Source organism: Mandrillus leucophaeus, unplaced genomic scaffold, assembly GCF_000951045.1.
Source record: "Mandrillus leucophaeus isolate KB7577 unplaced genomic scaffold, Mleu.le_1.0 Scaffold442, whole genome shotgun sequence".
NCBI classification, from domain to species: Eukaryota; Metazoa; Chordata; class Mammalia; order Primates; family Cercopithecidae; genus Mandrillus; species Mandrillus leucophaeus.
In genome coordinates this window covers 778,090-799,467 of record NW_012104721.1, presented here as the reverse complement: position 1 = coordinate 799,467, position 21,378 = coordinate 778,090, and the positions used below count along the sequence as shown (strand labels likewise).

The 21,378-nt window shown below is 40.4% G+C and overlaps 1 protein-coding gene across 1 annotated transcript in view; it reads left to right on the top strand.

Moving 5' to 3' along the window:
- Positions 1–21,378, top strand: part of ATG7 (autophagy related 7) — a 305,815-nt gene that overhangs the window by 54,148 nt on the left and 230,289 nt on the right. Inside the window, exons 9-12 of the mRNA XM_011994118.1 lie at positions 10,307–10,395; positions 11,958–12,079; positions 19,189–19,279; positions 20,647–20,791. Of these exons, the coding sequence (XP_011849508.1) occupies positions 10,307–10,395; positions 11,958–12,079; positions 19,189–19,279; positions 20,647–20,791 (447 nt within the window). The remainder of the gene's footprint in view (positions 1–10,306; positions 10,396–11,957; positions 12,080–19,188; positions 19,280–20,646; positions 20,792–21,378) is intronic.

Here is a 21,378-nt window from a genome sequence, read left to right as displayed (position 1 = left end):
GTAGGGTGCAAATGCATAATGTCTCAGAGGGTTTTGGAAGCAGTGGATCCTCACCCCAGAAAAATACACATCTACATGCAGTTCTGCATCTATTGTCAGAGATGCACAGGGTACTGAGACTCTCGGAGGCCCTGGCTTGGAGGAAGATTAAGGAAAAGACAGGAGTTAGCCTGCCTAGCAGGGAGCCTGTGGATTGTTAAGGTCAGGAGGTGAATGAGTCCTCTTTGTTCCAAGTCAGAGTAGGAGCTTTGCATGTACAGGTACTGTTCACTTGTGTGTGAAGCCTTGGCTGACTATGAGAGAGTGGGTACCTGCACCTGAAGAGGATACATTGCCAGCCACCGACAGCAGGGACTGCCGTGGTCTCAGTTTTGACCGTGTGCCCAGCATGCAGCTGGTCACTCATACATGCTATCACTTATCCTTAAACGCCCTGCAAAGTGAGTAGTGTTGTCTGCATTTTACAGAGAATGTTAAAGAGACTAGGGAATGGAAGCCTCTTCACATGTGAATGATCTTACTTCCTACAGTCAGAATGCTTCCTGTAGTGAAAAAGGAAGCAGGCATTTTTTTCTGCTCAGCTCACAGTGTGTTGGGGTAGAGTAGGAAGGCTAGACTTCAGTTCCCAACAGCTTAATGGGCTGAATCCTCTGAGCCTTAGTTTCCTTAGTGTGTATAAGCATACAGTAACGACACCCCCTTCCTTGTAGGTGGCTGGGAGAACTAAGAGTCATTAAGTTTCACTCACATGTTCTAATTGTTCCCACTGTATTTTCTTAGAAGGTTTTTCAGTTTTCATTTTCAAAGGAAAATTTTCTTTGGATTAACCCCAGTTTCCAGCTATTCCATAAAAATGGAGTTTTAAGGTCCCGAGTCACACAGCCCACTCTGCCTTTACCAAAGGAAGGCACAAGAGAAGTCTCTCCTGAGATTGGCAGGGTTGCCAGTTCAGCAGCCCCTGGGACATCCAAGAAAGTTATACCAGTTCACTAATGGTACGATCTTTAAATGAAAGCTCAAAGGCAAATGTGACTGCGATTGGTTTCATCTCACTTCTTGGGTGATGTATAGTTCTTACTGTGATTGCTCAGTGCTAGAGTTCTTTGTCACTTATAGTTAAAAAATACCTGTTATAACCCAATGTGTCTTTGTGCACACATACACGCATATAACAAGACTTTTGCAAAATAATGCTTTCCTTTATTCTGTTTTATCTTTTTGAAAAATTCTAGTTGTGACCCAGTAAATTATTTAAGAATTGCAAATAGCTCACCACCTGCAGTTTGAAAAATGCTTTGTGACCATTTTCTGACCATTTTGGGAATACTGGCAAATAAATGAACTGTACTAGGTGAGGTTCCATTCATTAGTTTTATTTCCAGCTGTATCTCTCTGTTTTTAAAATGTCACAAAGGTTTTCAGCTATTATTTTACGTTTTCAAATTTTTTTAATATACAGACTTTTTGTATACTTCTTCTTATCTTGTGTATTTTTTAAAACTAAGATTGTACAGTATTTTGTTTTATTGTGGCATTTTAGCATAATAGTGTTATATTCATCAACATCCTTTTGAATAGATGTATGAGAGTATTTTTGCCAAGGTTTTGACTTTTAGATTTCTCATAATTTCTTCACTATTGGGACTGCTTTGTGCATCAAATTTTTCCTCTCTCTTTTTCCTCTCTTTATCCCCTGTATTTTTAATTATTTCTATAGAAAAGATGTGTAGATGTAGAATTACTGTGTTACAGAGTTTGAGGCTGGGCGTGGTGGCTCATGCCTGTAATCCCAGCACTCTGGGGGACCGAGGTAGGAGGGTTGCTTGAGACCAGGAGTTCAAGACCAGCATGGGCAACATAGCAGGACTCTGTCTCTACAAAAAAATTTAAAAATTAGCTAGGTGTGGTGGCACACACTTGTAGTCCAAGATACTCTGAAGGCTGAGGCAGGAGGATTCCTTGAACCCAGGAATTTGAGTTGCAGTGAACTGTGATCGTGCCACTGTACTCTATCCGGGCAACCGAATGAAACTGTCAAAAAAAAAAAGTTTGAACATTTTAAGGTTTATAATCAGTGGTGTGCTGATAAATGTTTAACAACCAACTCTTGTGAGGTGGAAAGAGTCCTGATTTTGTAGTGTTTTCTTACTTGTGTGATATCAGTACTCCCACCATGGCCAATTTCAAGCTACCAGTGTGAAGTCCTGGAATGCCGAGTTGGGGAGAGACATTAACAGTTGGCTCCCAGAAGCCTATCTGGGCCAACTCCAACACACCACTGCTTGTGATAAATGTTTCTCCAAGACCCTGCCAGCTTCCCTCCTACCAGCTGTGTACCCTTACCAGGATCAGATGTTATAGTATTGTACACATGTGTTAGGTTGAAATTGGGCCTTAAGTTCTTCTCTCAATGAAATGTGGATTCCACAGTCGCACTATATTGCTACAACAGATCATCATCTTTCAGGCCAGTTCTTATGATGACGTTAAAAATAGCTCGTGACATTGTCCCATTGCCAATCTTTTGGGAAAGGTTGCTTGACTCTTCTACTTCATTCAGAGCAGCTATTGAAGATTGAATATTTGGGAAATGTTGTGTAATTTCAACAATATTAGCCCTTAATTCTAGGGCTTTAAAATCTATGGACAAGAGCAATAGCCAAGGAGCAACAATTTATATGCTATTAGTTGGGCTCTTTCTTCACTTAGTGATCTCTTTGCATCTTGGCAGCTGTCTGTGACTTTGAAGTGCATTAGGTATTTCAATTTTTCCCCCATACTTTAAAAATGTGTAATCTCCTTTGTGCATTTCCTGTTACATCAAGTGTTTGAGTTATAAAGACAGCCATTTGTTAGATTAGCATGTTTTATGGGATCATTGTGGAAAATGTTCTTACTGGAGACAAGCAAGTTGGCAATTTTGCCCTCTTTCTCACAGTGTACTTTTTCGGCAAATTGCTTGGCAGACTGATCATGACTGAATCATTTCAATGAATTATATGCTCTCAGCCAAGTAGAAAGGAACATTCATTTCATAAAGTTTCTAAACAAAGTTTTTCTTCAGTTATGTTGTGCTTCTTTCTGCTGATTTGTATTACAAAAGGAAGTGATTTGCCCAAGTTTGCACAATTAATTTGTGGCAAAGCCAGTTCTAAAACCAGAACTCCTAGTCAGTGATTATTTATGAAAAACGTTTTTTAAAAAATTCTGTTTAACCATAGCATAAGCTGGCTTACCTAGCATTGTGCCAATGAATCATTCCTCCAACGATTAAGATAGATTCTGAGTTGATTCCTAAAGCACTTGAAGATTTTGGAGTCACTTTTGAATCATCAAAGAAAGATTAAATGATGTTCAGCATAGTGTTAAATGGATTTTGTCATTTTCCTATTCGATGCCTGCCTTCTGCACTTATGCCTCATATAGGTAGGAAAGTTACCTTAAAGCATTTTCAAGCTGACCTGCTTTTATGGGTAAGTGGTAGATTTTTCTCCTTAACAGATCATTCCTGCTCTCTATAGCCCATGTTAGGTCAGGTTGCTCTAAGAAACTTATTTGTAGTCTTTTATGCTCAAAAAAAGATTTTTTTTCACTATTCTACCCCATTGCCTTTGCCTTAGGATAAGAAATATGCTTATTCTTTGAAATTAGGCATCCACGTGTAGCATCTAACATAATATTCTAATTTATATAATTTAGATATCATTTAGTCCCAACTCTACATTTGCACATGATAAAACCCAGACCCCAAGAATATTTGATAGATCAGAACTTATCCCTTTCTTTTCTTTGCTAATTAAGAAAAGATAACCTTGAAACTGAAGATAGCTAACTACCTACAGTCACATGCCACATGATGTTTCGGTCAACAGTAGACCACATATTCAGCAGTGGTTCCATAAGATTATAATAATGTATTGTTACTATGCCTTCTCTGTGTTTAGATTTGTTCAGATACACAAATACCATTGTGTTACAGTTACCTACAGTATTCAGTATGGTCACATGCTCTCCAGGTTTCTAGCCTAGGAACAACAAGCTATACCAGGTAGCTCAGGTGTGGTGTAGTAGGCTATACAATCTAGGTTTGTGTAAGAACACCCTGTGATGTTAGTATGACGGTGAAATTGCCTAACAATGCATTTCTCAGAGTGCATCCCCATCATTAAGCAATGACTGTCGTGGTGATGGATTGGATTGAACAAAGAGGTCAATGAAGTTACTGCAAGAGAGTGTATTTATGTTGTTTTTGTAGTTACCATTTGTTGAGTGCTGGCCTCATTCTGAGTTTCTGTGCTAAGTACAGTTAAAAATTATCCTATAGGCCAGGCGTGGTGACTCATGCATGTAATCACAGCACTTTGGGAGGCCGAGGTGGGCAGATCACCTGAGGTCCGGAGTTCGTGACCAGCCTGACCAACATGATGAAATCCCATCTCTACTAAAAATACAAAATTAGCCAGGCGTGGTGGCACATGCCTGTAATCCCAGCTACTCGGGAGGCTGAGACAGGAGAATGGCTTGAACCCAGGAGGCGGAGGTTATGGTGAGCTGAGATCGTGCCATTGCATTCCAGCCTGGGCAACAGGAGCAAAACTCTATCTTAAAAAAAAAGAAAAAATTATCCTATAGTTGAGAAAATTAAGGCATAGGGAAGTTAAGTAAATTGCTCAAGGTTATACAAGAGCAAGTGATCCAGAATGTTTGATTAAGGGCCCAGGTTTATGAAGTCATTTGAAAATTGCAACTCAAATGTTTCTGTAGGAATGGCATTTTCTAGATTGATACTGCCTGGATTCTTCCTAAGTAACCCATTTAATAGCCTTTGTGTGTGTTTTTTTTTTGTTTTTCCTTTGCTGGTTTGAATAGCCTTTAGATACTCTGTCAGATTGAGCTTTGATATAGTCTGTGTTGTTTTGTGACCTATAGGATATTTTCTTCTTAAACATTCTCTAAAGTTCTATGATTCTGGAGCCCGAAGAAATCCTTTGAGATGAAAGGTTCAACCCCCTCATCTTGCAGGAGAGGAAGGAACTTCCCCCGATGTCTTAGAATCAGTTAGCTGCAGAATTAAAACACATACCTGCTGACTGTTCAGCAAATGCGTTTTTCACTGCATCAGGCCATTTTCTAATTCTAAGCTATTCCAGTGTTTTGGAAGTAGAAATGCTAGTTTCTCCCTTCTCCCCCTTTTTACACTGGATGGAGTTATAAATACTTTTCTTTCTTCCTTTTTCTTTCTTTCTTTCTTTTTTTTTTTTTTTTTTTTGAGACGGAGTCTCGCTGTGTTGCCCAGGCTGGAGTGCAGTGGCGAGATCTTGGCTAACTGCAACCTCCGTCTCCCAGGTTCACGCCATTCTCCTACCTCAGCCTCCCAAGTAGCTGGGACTACAGGCGCCCGCCACCATGCCCAACTAATTTTTTTGTATTTTACTAGACAGGATTTTACCGTGTTAGCCAGGATGGTCTCGATCTCCTGACCTCGTGATCTGCCCGCCTTGGCCTCCCAAAGTGCTGGGATTACAGGTGTGAGCCACTGCGCCTGTCCTAGAGTTGTAAATGCTTTTTATGAATAAAAGCAATGTGAAATTGATGCGATGATTGCTAAATAAATGTAGCTTGTCTGGCAGACGCTATCTGTCGTAATTGGCCGAGGGGAACAAAATAAAAAGATGTCCCTGATGGAAGAGTAGCAAATGGGGTGGCCACAGGAACCAGAAGAGCTCAAGGAAGACAACTTCTTAATTTGGTGGAAGCCCTAGACTGGAAATCTTGTTCTCAGAGTTCTCTCGCTTCTCATTGGAAGCCCTCTTTTTTTTTTTCATCTTACTTTCACATTCTCACCTAGGAGAATCCCAGGGTTAAAATGCCATGAGACCCTGTATTGTTGAGAGAGGAAAGAAGGAAGGAAAAGGAACTTGCTGAGATGCTGCATCACGGTTTTGTATAGAAGCTTCAGGTCTGTGTCACTCAGGCATCACTTTTCCCCCTCTAGCTGCCTCCCAGGATCCCTGCTCAAGATCTTTGCAGAGGGGGAGTCCATGTATTCAAGCCTGGAGAAATTTACTAGTCTGTCATCTATTCAATAGATACTTGCTGACTATCAGGCATTGTGCTTAGGTAACTAGAAATGGAAAGATGAATACACTGCTCCTGCCTTCACAGAGAGTTCTAAACCAGCAAGACATCAAACATAAAATGCATCCTGTGTTTTCTTTATTCTAAAATGCTTGTTTCTCCATATTTTAATTTTTCTAAAGTCAGGAATTTCTTACAATTGTGTATATTTATGCAGTGAACCCTCTTTTAAGCAAATACTCATTTTCTTCTTTTGACTCTAGACAGCTAGTGCTAAGATGATAGTGTACACAAGAATCACATGCAGTAGTCACTGGACATGCAGGTATTGGTGGTACCTAGAAAGGTCTGGGATCAGATTGAGTGTGTGTATGTGTGTGGGTAGGGTGTTGTGCAAGTTCATCAAGCTTCTAGGCAATTCTGATGCAGGTGGTCTGTGCCGGACTGTACTTTGAGAAACTGCTGCAGACAATCAAGAAGTTTGTAACCTGCACATTAGAATCACCTGAGGATCTTTTCAAATAACCAATACTCAAGCCAAACTCCAGATCAATTAAACCAGAACCTCTGGAGGTGGGACACAGGCAGCAGTATTTTTGATAGCTCCGCAGGTGATACCCAAGAATCTTCAAGTGTGAGACCCATGGCTATTAGAAGGTTGAGGAAGAACAGTGCTTCTGAAACTTCCCTGGGTGTATTAATCACCTGGGTTCTTATTAAAATGCAAACTCTGATTCAGCAGGTCTGGGGTGGAGACTTGGGATTCTGCTTTTCTGAAGGCTCCCAGGGAAGGCTGATGCATGCATGCTGCTGGGGCATGGACCACATTTTGAGGAGCATGGGAAGATGTAGAGCCAGTTCAGAGTTTTCAAGATAATGACAGTTCAGAGATGTTTTCTTTTGCCTATAAGAGCACCCTCTCTAATATGCCCCAAATTGGAGTGCATGGAGTGGACCAGCCGCATCAGAATAATTCAGGAGCCTGGTACAGATAAAGATACAGATTGCTGGGCTCACCACTGGAGATTCTGAGTCTATCACCAATAATGATATTAGTAGCACTATGTATGTGCTGGACTTTTCATATTTAGTATCAGCTCATTTAATCCTCACTACAGCTCTATGAAATAAGTAATATATTATTTCCTCCATGATTAAACTGTGGCTTGGAGGATTGAGTACTTTTCCCTAGGTCTCATTTAGTAAGAGACTACTCAGTGTAGTAAGCTCTATTTTTACTAGATGCTGTAAACCTTAGATGCTGAAACCTTATCTCTGTGGAAAAGGAAATCTCAAATAAAGGTATTTCCTGAAAGGATGAGCATAGCTATGAACATATTTGTATTAAATTAAATATGAATCTGTCTATTTGCGTTTAAGAAATGAACATGCATTTAGACAAAAAAACGCTTCAATTTTAGGAATAAGAAAATTGTATATAACAGAAAAGGTAGCAAATATTTTAAAGAGTGTCTTTGAAATAATACAGTAATTATCTGATAAGACCATAGTAAAATTCATTTTCAGAGATTGAGCAGATTAAGACTACTTAATTGTCCTTCAAAAGGAAATAGAAAAAGTTTGGTACATCAATACAATGGAATGCCATTCAGCCATGACTCACAATGGTTGTAGAACATTTACTGGCATGGAAGACAGCTCATAATACAATAAGAGATATAAAACAATATTTAGGCCAGGCGCAGTGACTCATGCCTGCAATCCCAGCACTTTGGGAGGATAAAGCCAGTGGATCACTTGAGACCAGGAGTTCGAGACCAACCTGGCCAACATGGTGTAACCCTATCTCTACTGAAAAAATACAAAAAATTAGCAGGGCATGGTAGCACACGCCTGTCTGTTGTCCCAGGAACTAGAGAGGCTGAGGCACTAGAACTGCTTGAATCCCTTGAGGTGGAGGTTGCAGTGAGCCGAGATCATGCCACTGCACTCCAGCCTGGGTATAGAGTGAGACTCTGTCTCAAAACAACAACAACAAAGACAGTATTTACAGCATCATCCCATGTTTGTTTCAAAGTCCTAGTAATTAAAATATATTTATGCAAAGAATAAGGTTATGGGCAATTATATACCAAGATGTTAATAGTTCTCTCAGGATAGTGGGGTTATAGATATTCTTCTGAATATTAGTTAAGCTCCTACTTTGTGGCTGATACTATACCAAGCATTGTGGGAAATAAAAGGGAGTGTTTAGGGTGATTTCATCCTTACAGAACTAACTGGATCTAGATTTAACAAAAACGTGTCAGCCGTGTTTTCATTTAACCCATGCTATGCTTATGAAGGAAACCTATGGGTCAATTTATGGTTCTCTGCCAGCAATTTCTCTCCCTCACCCCTACTCACTCTACATCCTTCCTTCCTTTCTTCCACCCATTTATCCATCCGTCTACTTTGTTATTCAAAAACAGTCACCGAGTGTCTGCTCTGTATTTATGAACTGATCGTGGAGAGATGAAAAAGATACTCTCTGCTCTCCAGATGCTCTTTGTCTTCCTTTTTTTAAAAAAAAATAAGCTTTATTTTGGGATAATTTTAGATTTACAGAAGATAGTGGCAAAGACAGTACAGAGAATTACCATATACCTTCACCCGGTTTCAGTTTTCTCTAATGTTGTCACATTATATCACCACGTTTCATTAGTCAAAACTAAGAAGCCAGAATTTTTACATTACAATTAACTCAACTCTAGACATTTCCAGTTTCACCAGTTTTTTCCTATAATACCCTCTTTCTGTTTAGGATCCAGTCCAGGATACCACATTGCAATTCGTTGTCATGTCTCCTCCTTAGTTTCCTGTGATCTGTAATTGTTTCTCAGGCTTTCTTTGATTTTTTTGATGACCTTGACATTTTTGAGGAGTACTGATTAGTTATTTTTATAGAATGTCCCTTAGTTTGCGTTTGTCTGATGTTTTCTTGTGATTAGACTGGGGTTATTACGGGTTTTTGGAAAGAATACCAGAGTGAAGTACCGTTATCACCTGATATCCACGTGACATCCTTGGTAATGTTAAATTGATTACTTGGTTAAGGTAATATTTGCCAGGTTTCTCCACTGTAAAGTTACTGTTTTTTTCTTTGGAAGTAAATCACTAATTCCAGCTACCTTTAAGGAGGGGAAGGGTTAAATTTTGCTTCTGAAGAGGGCAGATTTGCATATATTGTTTGAAAATTTTCTTTAAGGAAGACTTGTCCCTTCACATTTATTCCATTCTTTATTTATATCAATGTGGACTCATAGATACTTATTTTATACTTTGGGTTATAATTCAACATCATATTATTTATATTGTTGTACAAATTGTGCCAGCCTTGGCCTTTGAGAACTCTTTCAGTTGATGCCTGTTTCCCCTTGGCATGCCCCAATTCATTTGTTTTTTGAGCACCTCCTTTCCTGGTATTATAGGATGCTTCAAGCTTGTCTTGTATTTTCCCTGCCTGAGCCCTAGAATTAACAATGTGTCCAAGGAGCCCTGATTTCTTTTCTTGGAGAATGGTATTTAGAAGTCAGTATCTGGGTGCTGGATGCTCATTGTCTTTGAAAGGAAGGAGACAGAAAAATGAAAAATGTTATATACAAGGTTCAAAGAGCTATGGAAGCAGCAAGGACAGGTCAACTACTTCTGCCAGGAGAAGACTTCACTGAAGAAATGGAATTTTAAATTGAGTAGAGTTTTCCAGATGAAGATCAGGATTGGAGTGGGATGGGAAAGGGAAGGGAGGAAATATATGTTAGCAAAATCAAGGGTAACTGGCTGTTTAACTTGATCTGATTGTAGACTTACATTAGTAGTGGCCCTTCTTTGATTTTCTCATTGCATAAAAATGAGTCAGTTTCACAGATTATATTTCTTTGTTTACAAGAGGATTTTCTCTACAAGCCCTCTTGACTGTCCTCCTTCATTCCCCATCTTCCTTCTAGTCTTTTTTCCTTCTAAATCTATTTAGCTCCTACTTTCTGCCAGGCCCAATGCAAGGCACAGGGATGCAGACAAGAATTTGATAACCCCTGCCATCAAGAAGTTCTGTAGTCCAGTGTGAGATCCTGTGGCTTTCTTCTCCTCCCCTTAGCCCTTTACCAGGTGTCTAATTTTTAAGGCTTTGCCGAAAGCATAAAAAAAACAAAGAGGAAGTATGAGCAACATCTGTATTGTGAAGCTGAGATGATACTTGACTCACTCAGAAAGTCTTTTTTGTTCACAGATAACAATTGGTGTATATGATCCCTGTAACTTAGCCCAGTACCCTGGATGGCCTTTGAGGAATTTTTTGGTCCTAGCAGCCCACAGATGGTATTTACAAGAGTGTGTGTTTGTCTGTCTGTCTGCCTTTGTCAGTATGTGTTTTACAATGTGTCTGTTTCTATTTGTATCTCTGTTTTCCTAAATGCTTTTTTTTTTTTTTTTTTCCTCCCCATTTTGGGCATGGAAATCAGGTAATCGATAAATCAGTCATAACCCAATTTCCATACTAGTGAACCTTAAGCAGGTCTGTTAGGGACCTGCATACTCTAATCATTCTGTGCTAAAGATGTTTTAGCATATGGTAGAGTTGGTAGCCAGAGGTCCTGACACAAATTCTGTAGCCCTCCCTTCTAGCTGTTTGGGTTTCTTTCAGATAGGATTTTCCTACTGCTGTCATTCTCCATTTTTTCTTAACCCTAAAACAATTAAAACAGAGGATATCTTAAAAGCCAATATATATTTGAAAAGATGCCCAACATCATGTCATTAAGGAAATAAAAATTAAAACCATAATGAGATGCTACTACATATCCACCAAAAGTATTTAACAAAAACGTCCATACCAAGTGTTGTCGAAGATGTGGAGCAAATACGGCTGGAAAAATGTTGGGCAATATCTACCAAAATTAAAAATATCTATGGCTCAGCAATGTTACTCTCAAGTATATTACTCACTGAAATACATACATAGATAGAAGCAAAACACATATACAAGAATGTTTACAGAAGCATTATGCTCAATAACTAAAAACTGGGAATAGTCCACATGTTCTTCAATAGTGAAATGAATAATAAATTTTAGTATATCCCTTACGATGAAATGCTGTATTACAATGAATCTGAGTGAACTATTAATACAGAAATCAACATGAATGAATTTTAAAAACATAGTATTAAGTGAAATAAGTTGGACCTAAAATAATACGTACTCTATGATTCCATTTATGTAAAGTTAAAATAGGCAAAACCAATATATGGACTTAGAGTAGTTGTTACTTTTGAAGGCAGTGGTTAATGACTGAGAGAAGGCATGAGACAGCCTTCTTTATACTTGGGATTTGTGTAATGTGTCTGCTTTACTTAAATAAAAATGTTTATTTAAAAAATGAAGATAGATAAATTATAGATTGTGCTGTGAGAGAGACAATCCACAATTATCCAGGTGGTAAGTCTACACAGTGCAAATGGGCTTCCTAACTACTGACTGAGGTGCTACTGCTTAATATGGAAGTTCATATGGGGAGAGCGGAGGGAACCAAAAGAACCCATGAGTTAAAGAGTTTTTTTTCTAAATGTCTTGTGAGCATTTTTTCCTTGCATTTAAAAGATTTATTTGTCAGAATTATTTATGTGCAATATGACTGTAATATAAAATTCACCTAGAAAGAAATCACAACTAATTCATTGTTTAGCCTCTAAACACTTGGACAGAGGAACCGTATATGAATATGTTCAAAAGAGTTAAGGCCATCTCCTGTGGGTATCAGAGAGGCATAATTACAATGCATTGAATTCTCTCCAACTGGTTTGCTGAAGCTCTTATGTGAGCTTTTTCTTTTCCTTCCTTTAAAAAAAATAATAAATAAATAAAAATCCGGGCATGACAACAGGAGTAGCAGTTTCCAGTCTGTTGAAGTTCTTTGCTTCCGTGACCGTACCATGCAGGGGGCGCGAGACGTTGCCCACAGCATCATCTTCGAAGTGAAGCTTCCAGAAATGGCATTTAGCCCAGGTAATTTGCCGGTCTTTGAAAATGCATATAATTATCATTTATCAGAAACGGAACCAGGTTTACTTTCTTTTCATCCCTTCACAATGGCACAAGAAAGGAAGAGAAAAGTACAACTTGTACCTCTTTGCCAATGCAGACACCTACTTCGAACAGAGGGCACGCTCTGCTATTCAGACTGGAACAAAGGCAAAGATTGTGACCAGGAAATTTTCTCTAGGCAGTTTTTTCAGTCTTCAGGATTTGTTCCCCTCTTTCCCCCTGTTTTCAATTTTACTTTTGTTTAACACAAAATCTTTATTCCTGTCCATTCTTAAAGGAAGGATGAAGTATTAATGCACTTAAATATTTATTTGTTCTATACTTTAAAGTTGTATGTGATCCTATTCTCCATATAGCAAACCAGTCAGCAAAAATGCCATTTCTCCTTCCACATTTAATATCTTCATTTGATCCTTATTTGACAACTATCAGCTTTTATCCCCATTTTCTAAATTCAGAAACTTAGACTGAGAGACATTTTATCTATAGAGAGATATATGTGTGTGTGTATATATACACATATATATATTTTTACGTATGTCACAGAGATGGAATACATACTCAAGTTTGAGTAAAATAAGGATATAATGCCCAGCTCCAGAAATACTTCTTATCAGGAATCCATGTCCTGTGTCAAAGTCAGAGTACAATGTCTGGCACATCGTAGGTGCTTTATAAATGTTATGTAAATTTCCTAGCTCACATAAAGCCCCGCACTTTTATACTTCTTGCCAGAATAATTCCTGATTTGATTTGTATGCTTTTGAGAGCACTTTCACAACATATATTATTATTATTATTTTTGAGGCAGAGTCTAGCTTTGTCACCCAGGCTGGAGTGCAGTGGCATGATCTTGACTCACTGCAGCCTCCACTTCCCAGGTTCAAGTGATTCTCCCGCCTTGACCTCCCAAGAAGCTGGGATTACAGGAGCCCGCCACCACGCCCTGCTAATTTTTGTATTTTTAGTAGAGACAGGTTTCACCATGTTGGTCAGACCGGTCTTGAACTCCTGACCTCAAGTGATCCACCCACCTTGGCCTCCCAAAGTGCTGGGATTATAGGTGTGAGTCACCAAGCCTGGCCTCACATGTATTATTTAACTTGTTGTTCCTCACACCATCCTGATGGTTCCAAGGCACATTTCTTTCCTTATGCCATAGATATGCCTTAAAATGTGTGTGTGTGATGGGGGAGGTGGTGTCAAAATCTCTTTCAAGGCTGGGTGTGGTGGGTCATGCCTGTAATCCCAGCACTTTGGGAGGCTGAGGCAGGTGGATCATCTGAGGTCAGGAGTTCGAGATTGGCCTGACCAACAAGGTGAAACCCTGTCTCTACTAAAAATACGAAAATGAGTGAGGTGTGGTGGCGGGCATCTGTAATCCCAGCTACTCAGGAGGCTGAGGCGGGAGAATCACTTGAACTTGGGAGGTGGAGGTGTAGTGAGCCTATTGCGCTGCTGCACTCTAGCCTGGGTGACAGAGCAAGACCCTGTCTCAAAAAAAAAAAAAAAATCTCTTCTGAGATATCTTTTCTAGAGTGCTAAAGTCAAAAGGATTCAGGACTGGCCCACATGACATTTTTTCAGCAGTTCTGTGCTCTAACATGGATGTCTTTACAGACTTCTCTGAAAGATTGACAGAGTACTTCCGTTTGATCAAAGGACGATGCTGCTTTTCAGTTTAGAGCCTTTGCCGTTCTGCTGACTTTAGATATTTGCATTGGATGTAGCACCCTCTTCTGGCAAATTATAAAATAGCTCCTGTGTAATGTTAATTTACATGCTGTACCTTGTTTTATTAAACCACACTTAAAGATAGTCGCAGGGGTATCCAATCTTTTGGCTTCCCTTGGCCACACTGGAAGAAGAATTGTCTTGGACCACACATAAAATACACTAACACTAACAATAGCTGATGAGAAAAAAAAAAAAAAAGCAAAAAAATCTCGTAATGTTTTAAGGAAGTTTATGAATTTGTGTTGGGTCACATTCAAAGCCGTCCTGGGCTGCGGGTTGGATAAACGTGGTCTTGGGGAATGAGGTGAGAGTTAACTAAAAAGTAATGTGGGTCTGGTCTGTGTGTCTGACAAGCTGCCAGGCACCTTCCATGAGGCAATCACTTAATTCTGCCAACCACTCTGTGGAGAGGCAGTTTTCTTTACACTTTATGACAAAGTCACTGAGTTATTCTTACATCCTACTCTCTATGATAACGCTCATGCTTGATGATGCTGACTTTTTTTTTAATCTTTTTTTGAGATGGAGTCTTGCCCTGCCACTTGAGGCTTGAGTGCAGGTTCGCTTGTTGGCCAGGCTCGAACCCCTGACCTCGTGATCCGCCAGCCTCAGCCTCCCGAAGTGCTGGGATTACAGGAGTGAGCCACTATGCCCAGTCACTTTTTTTTTGGAGACAGAGTCTCGCTCTGTCACCTAGACTGGAGTGCAGTGGCAGGATCTCAGCTCACTGCAACCTCTGCTTCCGGGGTTCAAGCAATTCTCCTGCCTTAGCCTCCTGAGTAGCTGGGACTGCAGGTGCACACTGCCACACCTGGCTGTTTTTTTGTGTTTAGTTGAGATGGGGTTTCACCGTGTACCCAGGCTGGTCTTGAACTCCTGAGCTCAGGCAATTTGCCTGCCTCAGCCTCCCAAGGTGCTAGGATTACAGGCGTGAGCCACCGTGCCCAGCTGATGCTGACATTTAAACCTAGAAACCACACCTTACATTTCCATCTGAAAAAGGTTTTCTGACATCCAATAATGCCTTTAACATATCTTCTTTATGCCTGATATTTAATGTAGATTATTTAGCTTAGGAAAGGCAAATGAATTTCCTGTTTTTCATGTAAATTAATATGTTCCCTCTTAGCTGTAAATAAAACTTTATGGTAAATACAGCTTTATAAAGAATTTTTCTATATCATAATGTAAACTGAAAATATAAGTATGGTTGTACTTTTCAGTACTTTTAAGACATCCCATAGTTGCCATGGTAATGGTATAAGGAGTATTATTTTAAATTATTTTATTTTATTTTATTTTTTGAGACAGGGTCTCGACCTGTCACCCAGGCTGGAGTGCAGTGGCAAAATCATAGCTCACTGTAGCCTTGACCTCCCAGGCTCAAACCATCCCCCCAGCTTAGCCTTCTGAGTAGCTGGGACTACAGCGATGTGCCACCACACCTGACTAATTTTTGTATTTTTTGCAGAGACAGGGTTTCACTAGGTTGCCCAGGCTGGTCTTGAACTCCTGGGCTCAAGCAATCCTCTAGCCTCAGCCACCCAAAGTGCTGGGACTACAGGTGTGAGCTACCTTGTGCAGTCGTGGAGTATTATTTTAAATATCCTATGTCTTCTTTTGCTTCCTCATGGTGTGTTACAGCTCTGGCACCTGGTGGAGGAAGATGGCAGACACTGCTGAGGGTAGAGATTCCATCATCTTAACTCTGGTTTTTCCTGTGCTCCTCCTGCTTGCCCACTATGGGAGACAGTCCCTAATTTTTCCCTAAAAAATATTTTCTTGGCCAGTCGCGGTTGCTCATGCCTGTAATCCCAGCATTTTGGGAGGCCAGGGCAGGCAGATCATGAGGTCAAGAGATCGAGACCATCCTGGCCAACGTGGTGAAACCCCGTCTCTCTACTAAAAATATAAAAATTAGTTAGGCATGGTGGCGCACACCTGTAGTCCCAGTTACTCAGGAGGCTGAGGCAGGAGAATTGCTTGAACCCGGGAGGCAGAGGTTTTAGTGAGCCAAGATAAGTGCCACTTTACTCCAGCCTGGCAGGAGAGCAAGACTCTGTCTCAAAAAACATATATATATATGTTTATATATATGTTTATATGTATCATATATTTATCATTTAATTTGGTGTATGTCTTATCGGTATAGATTATATGGAGGCAGGTATGGTAAATCAAATACTATTGCCGTATGTGGTATTTTTTTCATTATTAAGCTTAAGGAGCATCTGATTTTCTTAGAAATGGCTATAGCCTTTATTATTATTATTATTATTATTATTATTATTATTTTGAGAGATGAGGGTCTTCTTATGTTGCCCAGGCTGGCCTTGAACTCCTGAGCCAAATCCTTCCTCCTGCAATCTTTCCTCCTGCCTTAGCCACCCAAGTAGCTGGGACTACAGACATGAGCCCAGCATCTGTTACCTTTTGAGCATAGAGAGCTTTTAATTGAAATTATGTTTTATTTTTGTCTAATAATTTCTTACCTGTAACTAGAGAAAACCTAGGCTGGAGTTATGGATGACAGTACTAGGCTATGATTCTGTAGTTCTTGTCAAGTTCCTGTGCTATGTATTAGAGACACATTAAAAAAAAAAAAAACAAACTTGAATTTTCCGTTCAGGGTATATGTGGTTTGTTATATAGGTAAACTTGTTTCACAGGGGTTTGTTGTACCAATTATTTGATCACCCAGGTACTAATACCTAGTACCTAGTATTTTTTCTGATCCTCTCCCTTCTCCCACCCTTCACCCTCAAGTAGGCCCCAGTGTCTGTTGTTCCCCTTTGTGTCCATGAGTTCTCATCATTTAGCTCCTACTTATAACTAAGAACATGCAATATTTGGTTTTCTGTTCCTGCACTAGTTTGCTAAGGATAATGACCTCAAGCTCCATCCATGTTCCTGCAAAAGACATGATCTCATTCTTTTTTGTGGCCGCATAGTATTTCATGGTGTATGTGTACCACATTTTCTTTATCTAGTCTGTCACTGATGGGCATTTAAACTGATTCCATGTGTTTGCTGTTGAGAGACACATTTTTAATTCAATCTAAGAATAGTAATAAAATCAAACAAAATATCAATTAGTAGCAGGTGAGAACTGTTTCTTTTCCCCACAGAAAAACAATTCTGAAGTCTTAATCTCTTTATGAAACTCAAATCTGACTGGGTGTGGTGGCCCATGCCTGTAATCGAAGCTGCTCCAGAGGCTGAAGCTGGAGGATCACTTGAGCCCAGGAGTTAAAGAATAGCTTCAGCAACATAGCAAGACCCTGTCTCAAACAAGAAAACTCTATTTTTTCAGTTTTAATTTTTCATGGCATTAAAAAATACCGCATTAGAGTGCCCAATTTAAAATGGGGAAGGACGTTTGCTTTCTGGCTTCTTGCTGTGAATGATACCCCCAGCCAAACTGGGGCCCAAGTAGCTTTCAAGGATAATTGGCCCTATGGTTTCTCATTGGTCATCCTATCCCAGAAACAAAAGATCGTGTAAAGGGAATCTCAGTACCTTCTATGTCCCATAATTATATTGGGCAATACTTTTTTTTTTTCTTTTAATGTCAAAAGCTAAAAAGTTTCTCAAGGAAAGGAAAATTGCAATCTTGATAGAAATTCAAAAGTAGGAGAATGGACAAAGAAAACCAGTGTACAGGCCAAGTGTGGTAACTCACGCCTGTAATCCCGGCACTTTGGGAGGCTGAGGCAGGTGAATCACGAGCTCAGGAGATCGAGATCATCCTGGCTAACACGGTGAAGCACCATCTCTACTAAAAATACAAAAAATTAGCCGGGTGTGGTGGCGGGCGCCTGTAGTCCCAGCTACTCAGGAGGCTGAGGCAGGAGAATGGCGGGAACCCAGAAGGCAGAGCTTGCAGTGAGCCAAAATCGTGCCACTGTACTCCAGCCTGGGCAACAGAGCAAGACTCTGTCTCAAAAAAAAAAAAAAGAAAAGAAAAGAAAAGAAAAAACCAGCGTACAATTAGAAACAAAATTAAAATTCCCCCTCCCAGTCCCATACATCTTAATTTCAAGTCAAGGAGTTTCTGTTCCTGCAGAGTCTGTTGCTTAAGGCAGACTGGAGGTGATGCTGGAAGTGTAGGCTGTGGCGGAGTGAATTTCTTGCTTAGGAGTTCAGGCTTTATTGTGAGCAGTAGGAATTCAATGAGAAAAGGGGAGCAGCATAGGTCCTGAGATGTAGGGAGCCCAAGAGGGTGGGTGGATCCACTAGCAAGATTTACAAGGCTGTGGTTCCACCAAGGCAAGCAGAGCTTTCATTAACATGAGGACGCAGGCGTGTCCTACAAAGCAATTGAGATGTTTAAGAGAATTTTGCAACAGTAGAATAGAGCAATGTTTCCTTTGAGATTGTAATTGGTATGCAGGGAAATGAAGGGAGATATCGAGAGCCATGTAAGTTCGGGAAACACAAAGCCAAATCAAATCACGTGGGTTCTGTACTGCAGGTTTCTCAGAGCTTTTATCTCCCTCATGTGCCATGTGAATGGCCAGGTTTGAGTGGTATTGGGGGGCTGGAGATAGAAGATAGATATAAGTATAGAAGCATTTCCCAAGTCTGTTTAGCTACAGGATCCTTATCCTCTGAGATTATTGAATAGGACACACTTTGGGAACTGCTAGAATTGGAGTTAATTGGAGTTACAGAGGCTCCCATAGCAGGGATTAAAAGGGCAGCGGGGAAGGGAGAAGTCAGGGAAGGGAAAGTTCTGAATGGATAAAGATGAGCTTAAAGGAAAGGGCAGCTTAATCAAAGGACAGTCACCTTGGACTATGATCTGCTCACAGGTGCAGTGACAGAAAGGCTGAGCAGGGGGACATGGTAAGGATGAGCAACAGAAGGTACATACTGAATTTAAAGATTCAGATCCCAATAGGAACTTCAGTGAAGGTGTGCTGCAGTTACATTGGCTTGGCTTGCTTAGATAGAAGCCTCAGTGGGGTTATACCTACCCCAGATAAGACTGTCTTTTTTTTTTTTTTTTCCCAGCAACTTCCAGTAACAGTGAAAGTTGAGGCACCTTGGGCCAGAGTTGAGGACTATTTCAGAAGCTCCTGTACAGGAAGATTGCTTGGGTTTGATGGTCCCTAAACAAGACTCCCAGTAGTTGAGAAAGATGGGGAGGCAACTGTAGCAAGTCCATGGAAATTCAGGCCCTCAGGTCTCTTTTAGAAAGAAGCAAACCAAAAGCTTGTCAATGCATGGGCCATTATGAATGTCGATCCTTTTTATACAAGGTCGCTGCTTGATCTGTTTGTTTTTATTCTTCCCTCCTTCATTAAGCTTTGTGTTTTATTTGCCTTAAGATTGTCCTAAAGCAGTTGGATGGGAAAAGAACCAGAAAGGAGGCATGGGACCAAGGATGGTGAACCTCAGTGAATGTATGGACCCTAAAAGGTAGATTTGGGAAGCTGTTTTCTCCAGTCAGGCTTGTTGTAACCAAGACACACACCAAGTTCTGTCAGGCCAACACAACATTGTGTAATTCAGCCCAGGGGGTGCCAGTCATGCTGCCATGTGTTATCCTGCTCTTGAATTGAAGTTGGGTTGTGAGAATTAATATTAACAATGCATTTCCTGAAGGGCAGACTGTTCATCTGTTCTAGACATTTTAAATTTTGTTCTTCTTTCAAGCTCATGCTCTCAGACCACCAGTGTACCTGTACTGTCTTTCAGTCCTTTATGCATTGTCCTCTGGCTTGGTCCTATTGGCTCACTTCTCCCTGTGCCCCAGACGGAGTCTTGCTCTGCACAGGCTGGAATACAAGGGTGCGATCTCTGCTCACTGCAAGCTCCGCCTCCTGGGTTCAAGCGATTCTCCTGCCTCAGCCTCCTGAGTAGCTGGGATTACAGGCACACGCCACCACACCCAGCTAATTTTTTGTATTTTATAGGGACAGGGTTTCACTGTGTTGCCCAGGCTGGTCTCGAACTCCTGACCTCGTGATCCACCTGCCTCGGCCTCCCAAAGTGCTGGGATTACAGGCATGAGCCACCACGCCCAGCCCTTATTGGCCCACTTTGAAGGATATTAGAAGAATTATTTCATGGAAACCACTATTGTATTTAAGGGCGAATCTGAGTGCACTCTTTTTGTTTGTTTGTTTGTTTGAGACAGTTTTGCTCCTGTTGCCCAGGCTGGAGTGCAATGGCATGATCTCGGCTCACTGCAACCTCCACCTCCCGGGTTCAAGCGAATCTCCTGCCTCAGCCTCCTGAGTAGCTGGGATTACAGGTGCCTGCCACCACACCCAGCTAATTTTTGTATTTTTGGTAGAGACAGGGTTTCACCATGTTGGCTAGGCTGGTCTCGAACTCTTGACCTCAGGTGATCCACCCGCTTCGACCTTCCAAAGTGCTGAGATTACAGGGGTGAGCCACTGCCTGGCCTGAGTGCATTCTTTATTAAGGAGATATGAGAGAAATTTCTGTTTTCAGTACTAGGAAAAACTTTCCTCTTAATCAAATGGTGTGTTCTTATTCGTGGACACCATGATTCCTATAACCAGTCATGCTCTTCCCTTTTCACCTTGGCTGCTGGAACTCAGTATCAGATTTGTGGCCCCCTCATTGCAGAGGACTCCAATAGCATGCTGCTGGGGGTAACCTTTCTCCTCCCTGCTTACCCTCCAGCTTCATTTTCTTTTTCATTTGATCCCAATTTCCTTATTATTTCTTATTTTCTCACATAGCCACTTGAAATCTTTCAGAACAAGATTATTGCACAAATGAGAGACTGAATAAGTAAATCTCTCCTTTTCTAGGTTAGCTGAGTCATCAGTGGATCTAAATCTCAAACTGATGTGTTGGAGATTGGTTCCTACTTTAGACTTGGACAAGGTTGTGTCTGTCAAATGTCTGCTGCTTGGAGCCGGCACCTTGGGTTGCAATGTAGCTAGGACGTTGATGGTAAGTAGGAGGTGGGGGGTGCAAATGGCACCTTTGAAATTGTAGCTTCTCTTCTTGTTTTACTCTTCATGATTGCCTTCCATCTCCCAGCTCTCCATCCCCTCCATCTCTCCCTCCCTTCCTTTTTCCTTTTCTTATCTTTTTAAGTGTAAAAGAAATACAAGCTTTTATCATCAGATAGAAACAGAAAGTCCTCCACACCCATCGCAAGTCCCATTTCCTGTTAAGCTGACTTTGTAGATTAGTATGCAGCCTGTTTCCCAGATGTTATTGTAGACATATCTAAATATAGAGAAATGTTTATCTTTGCTGATATTTATTTATATTTATGAAAATTAGATCATAGCATACTATCTATAACAGGTTTTTATTTTTAACTAGATAGAAAAATGACTGTGGCTACCTTTCTGTGTTTCCGTAGTATGTATATGTGGTATTTTGTTGTATGACTATGTTCTTTATTTAATCAATTTCAGGTTACTTTCTATTTTTTTCTATTAGATACTGTTCTCTATTAGAGAACATTCTTTTACTTGTATGTTTATTCATCTATAGGATTTTTTTTTTATTTTAGGAAGAAAGCCCTA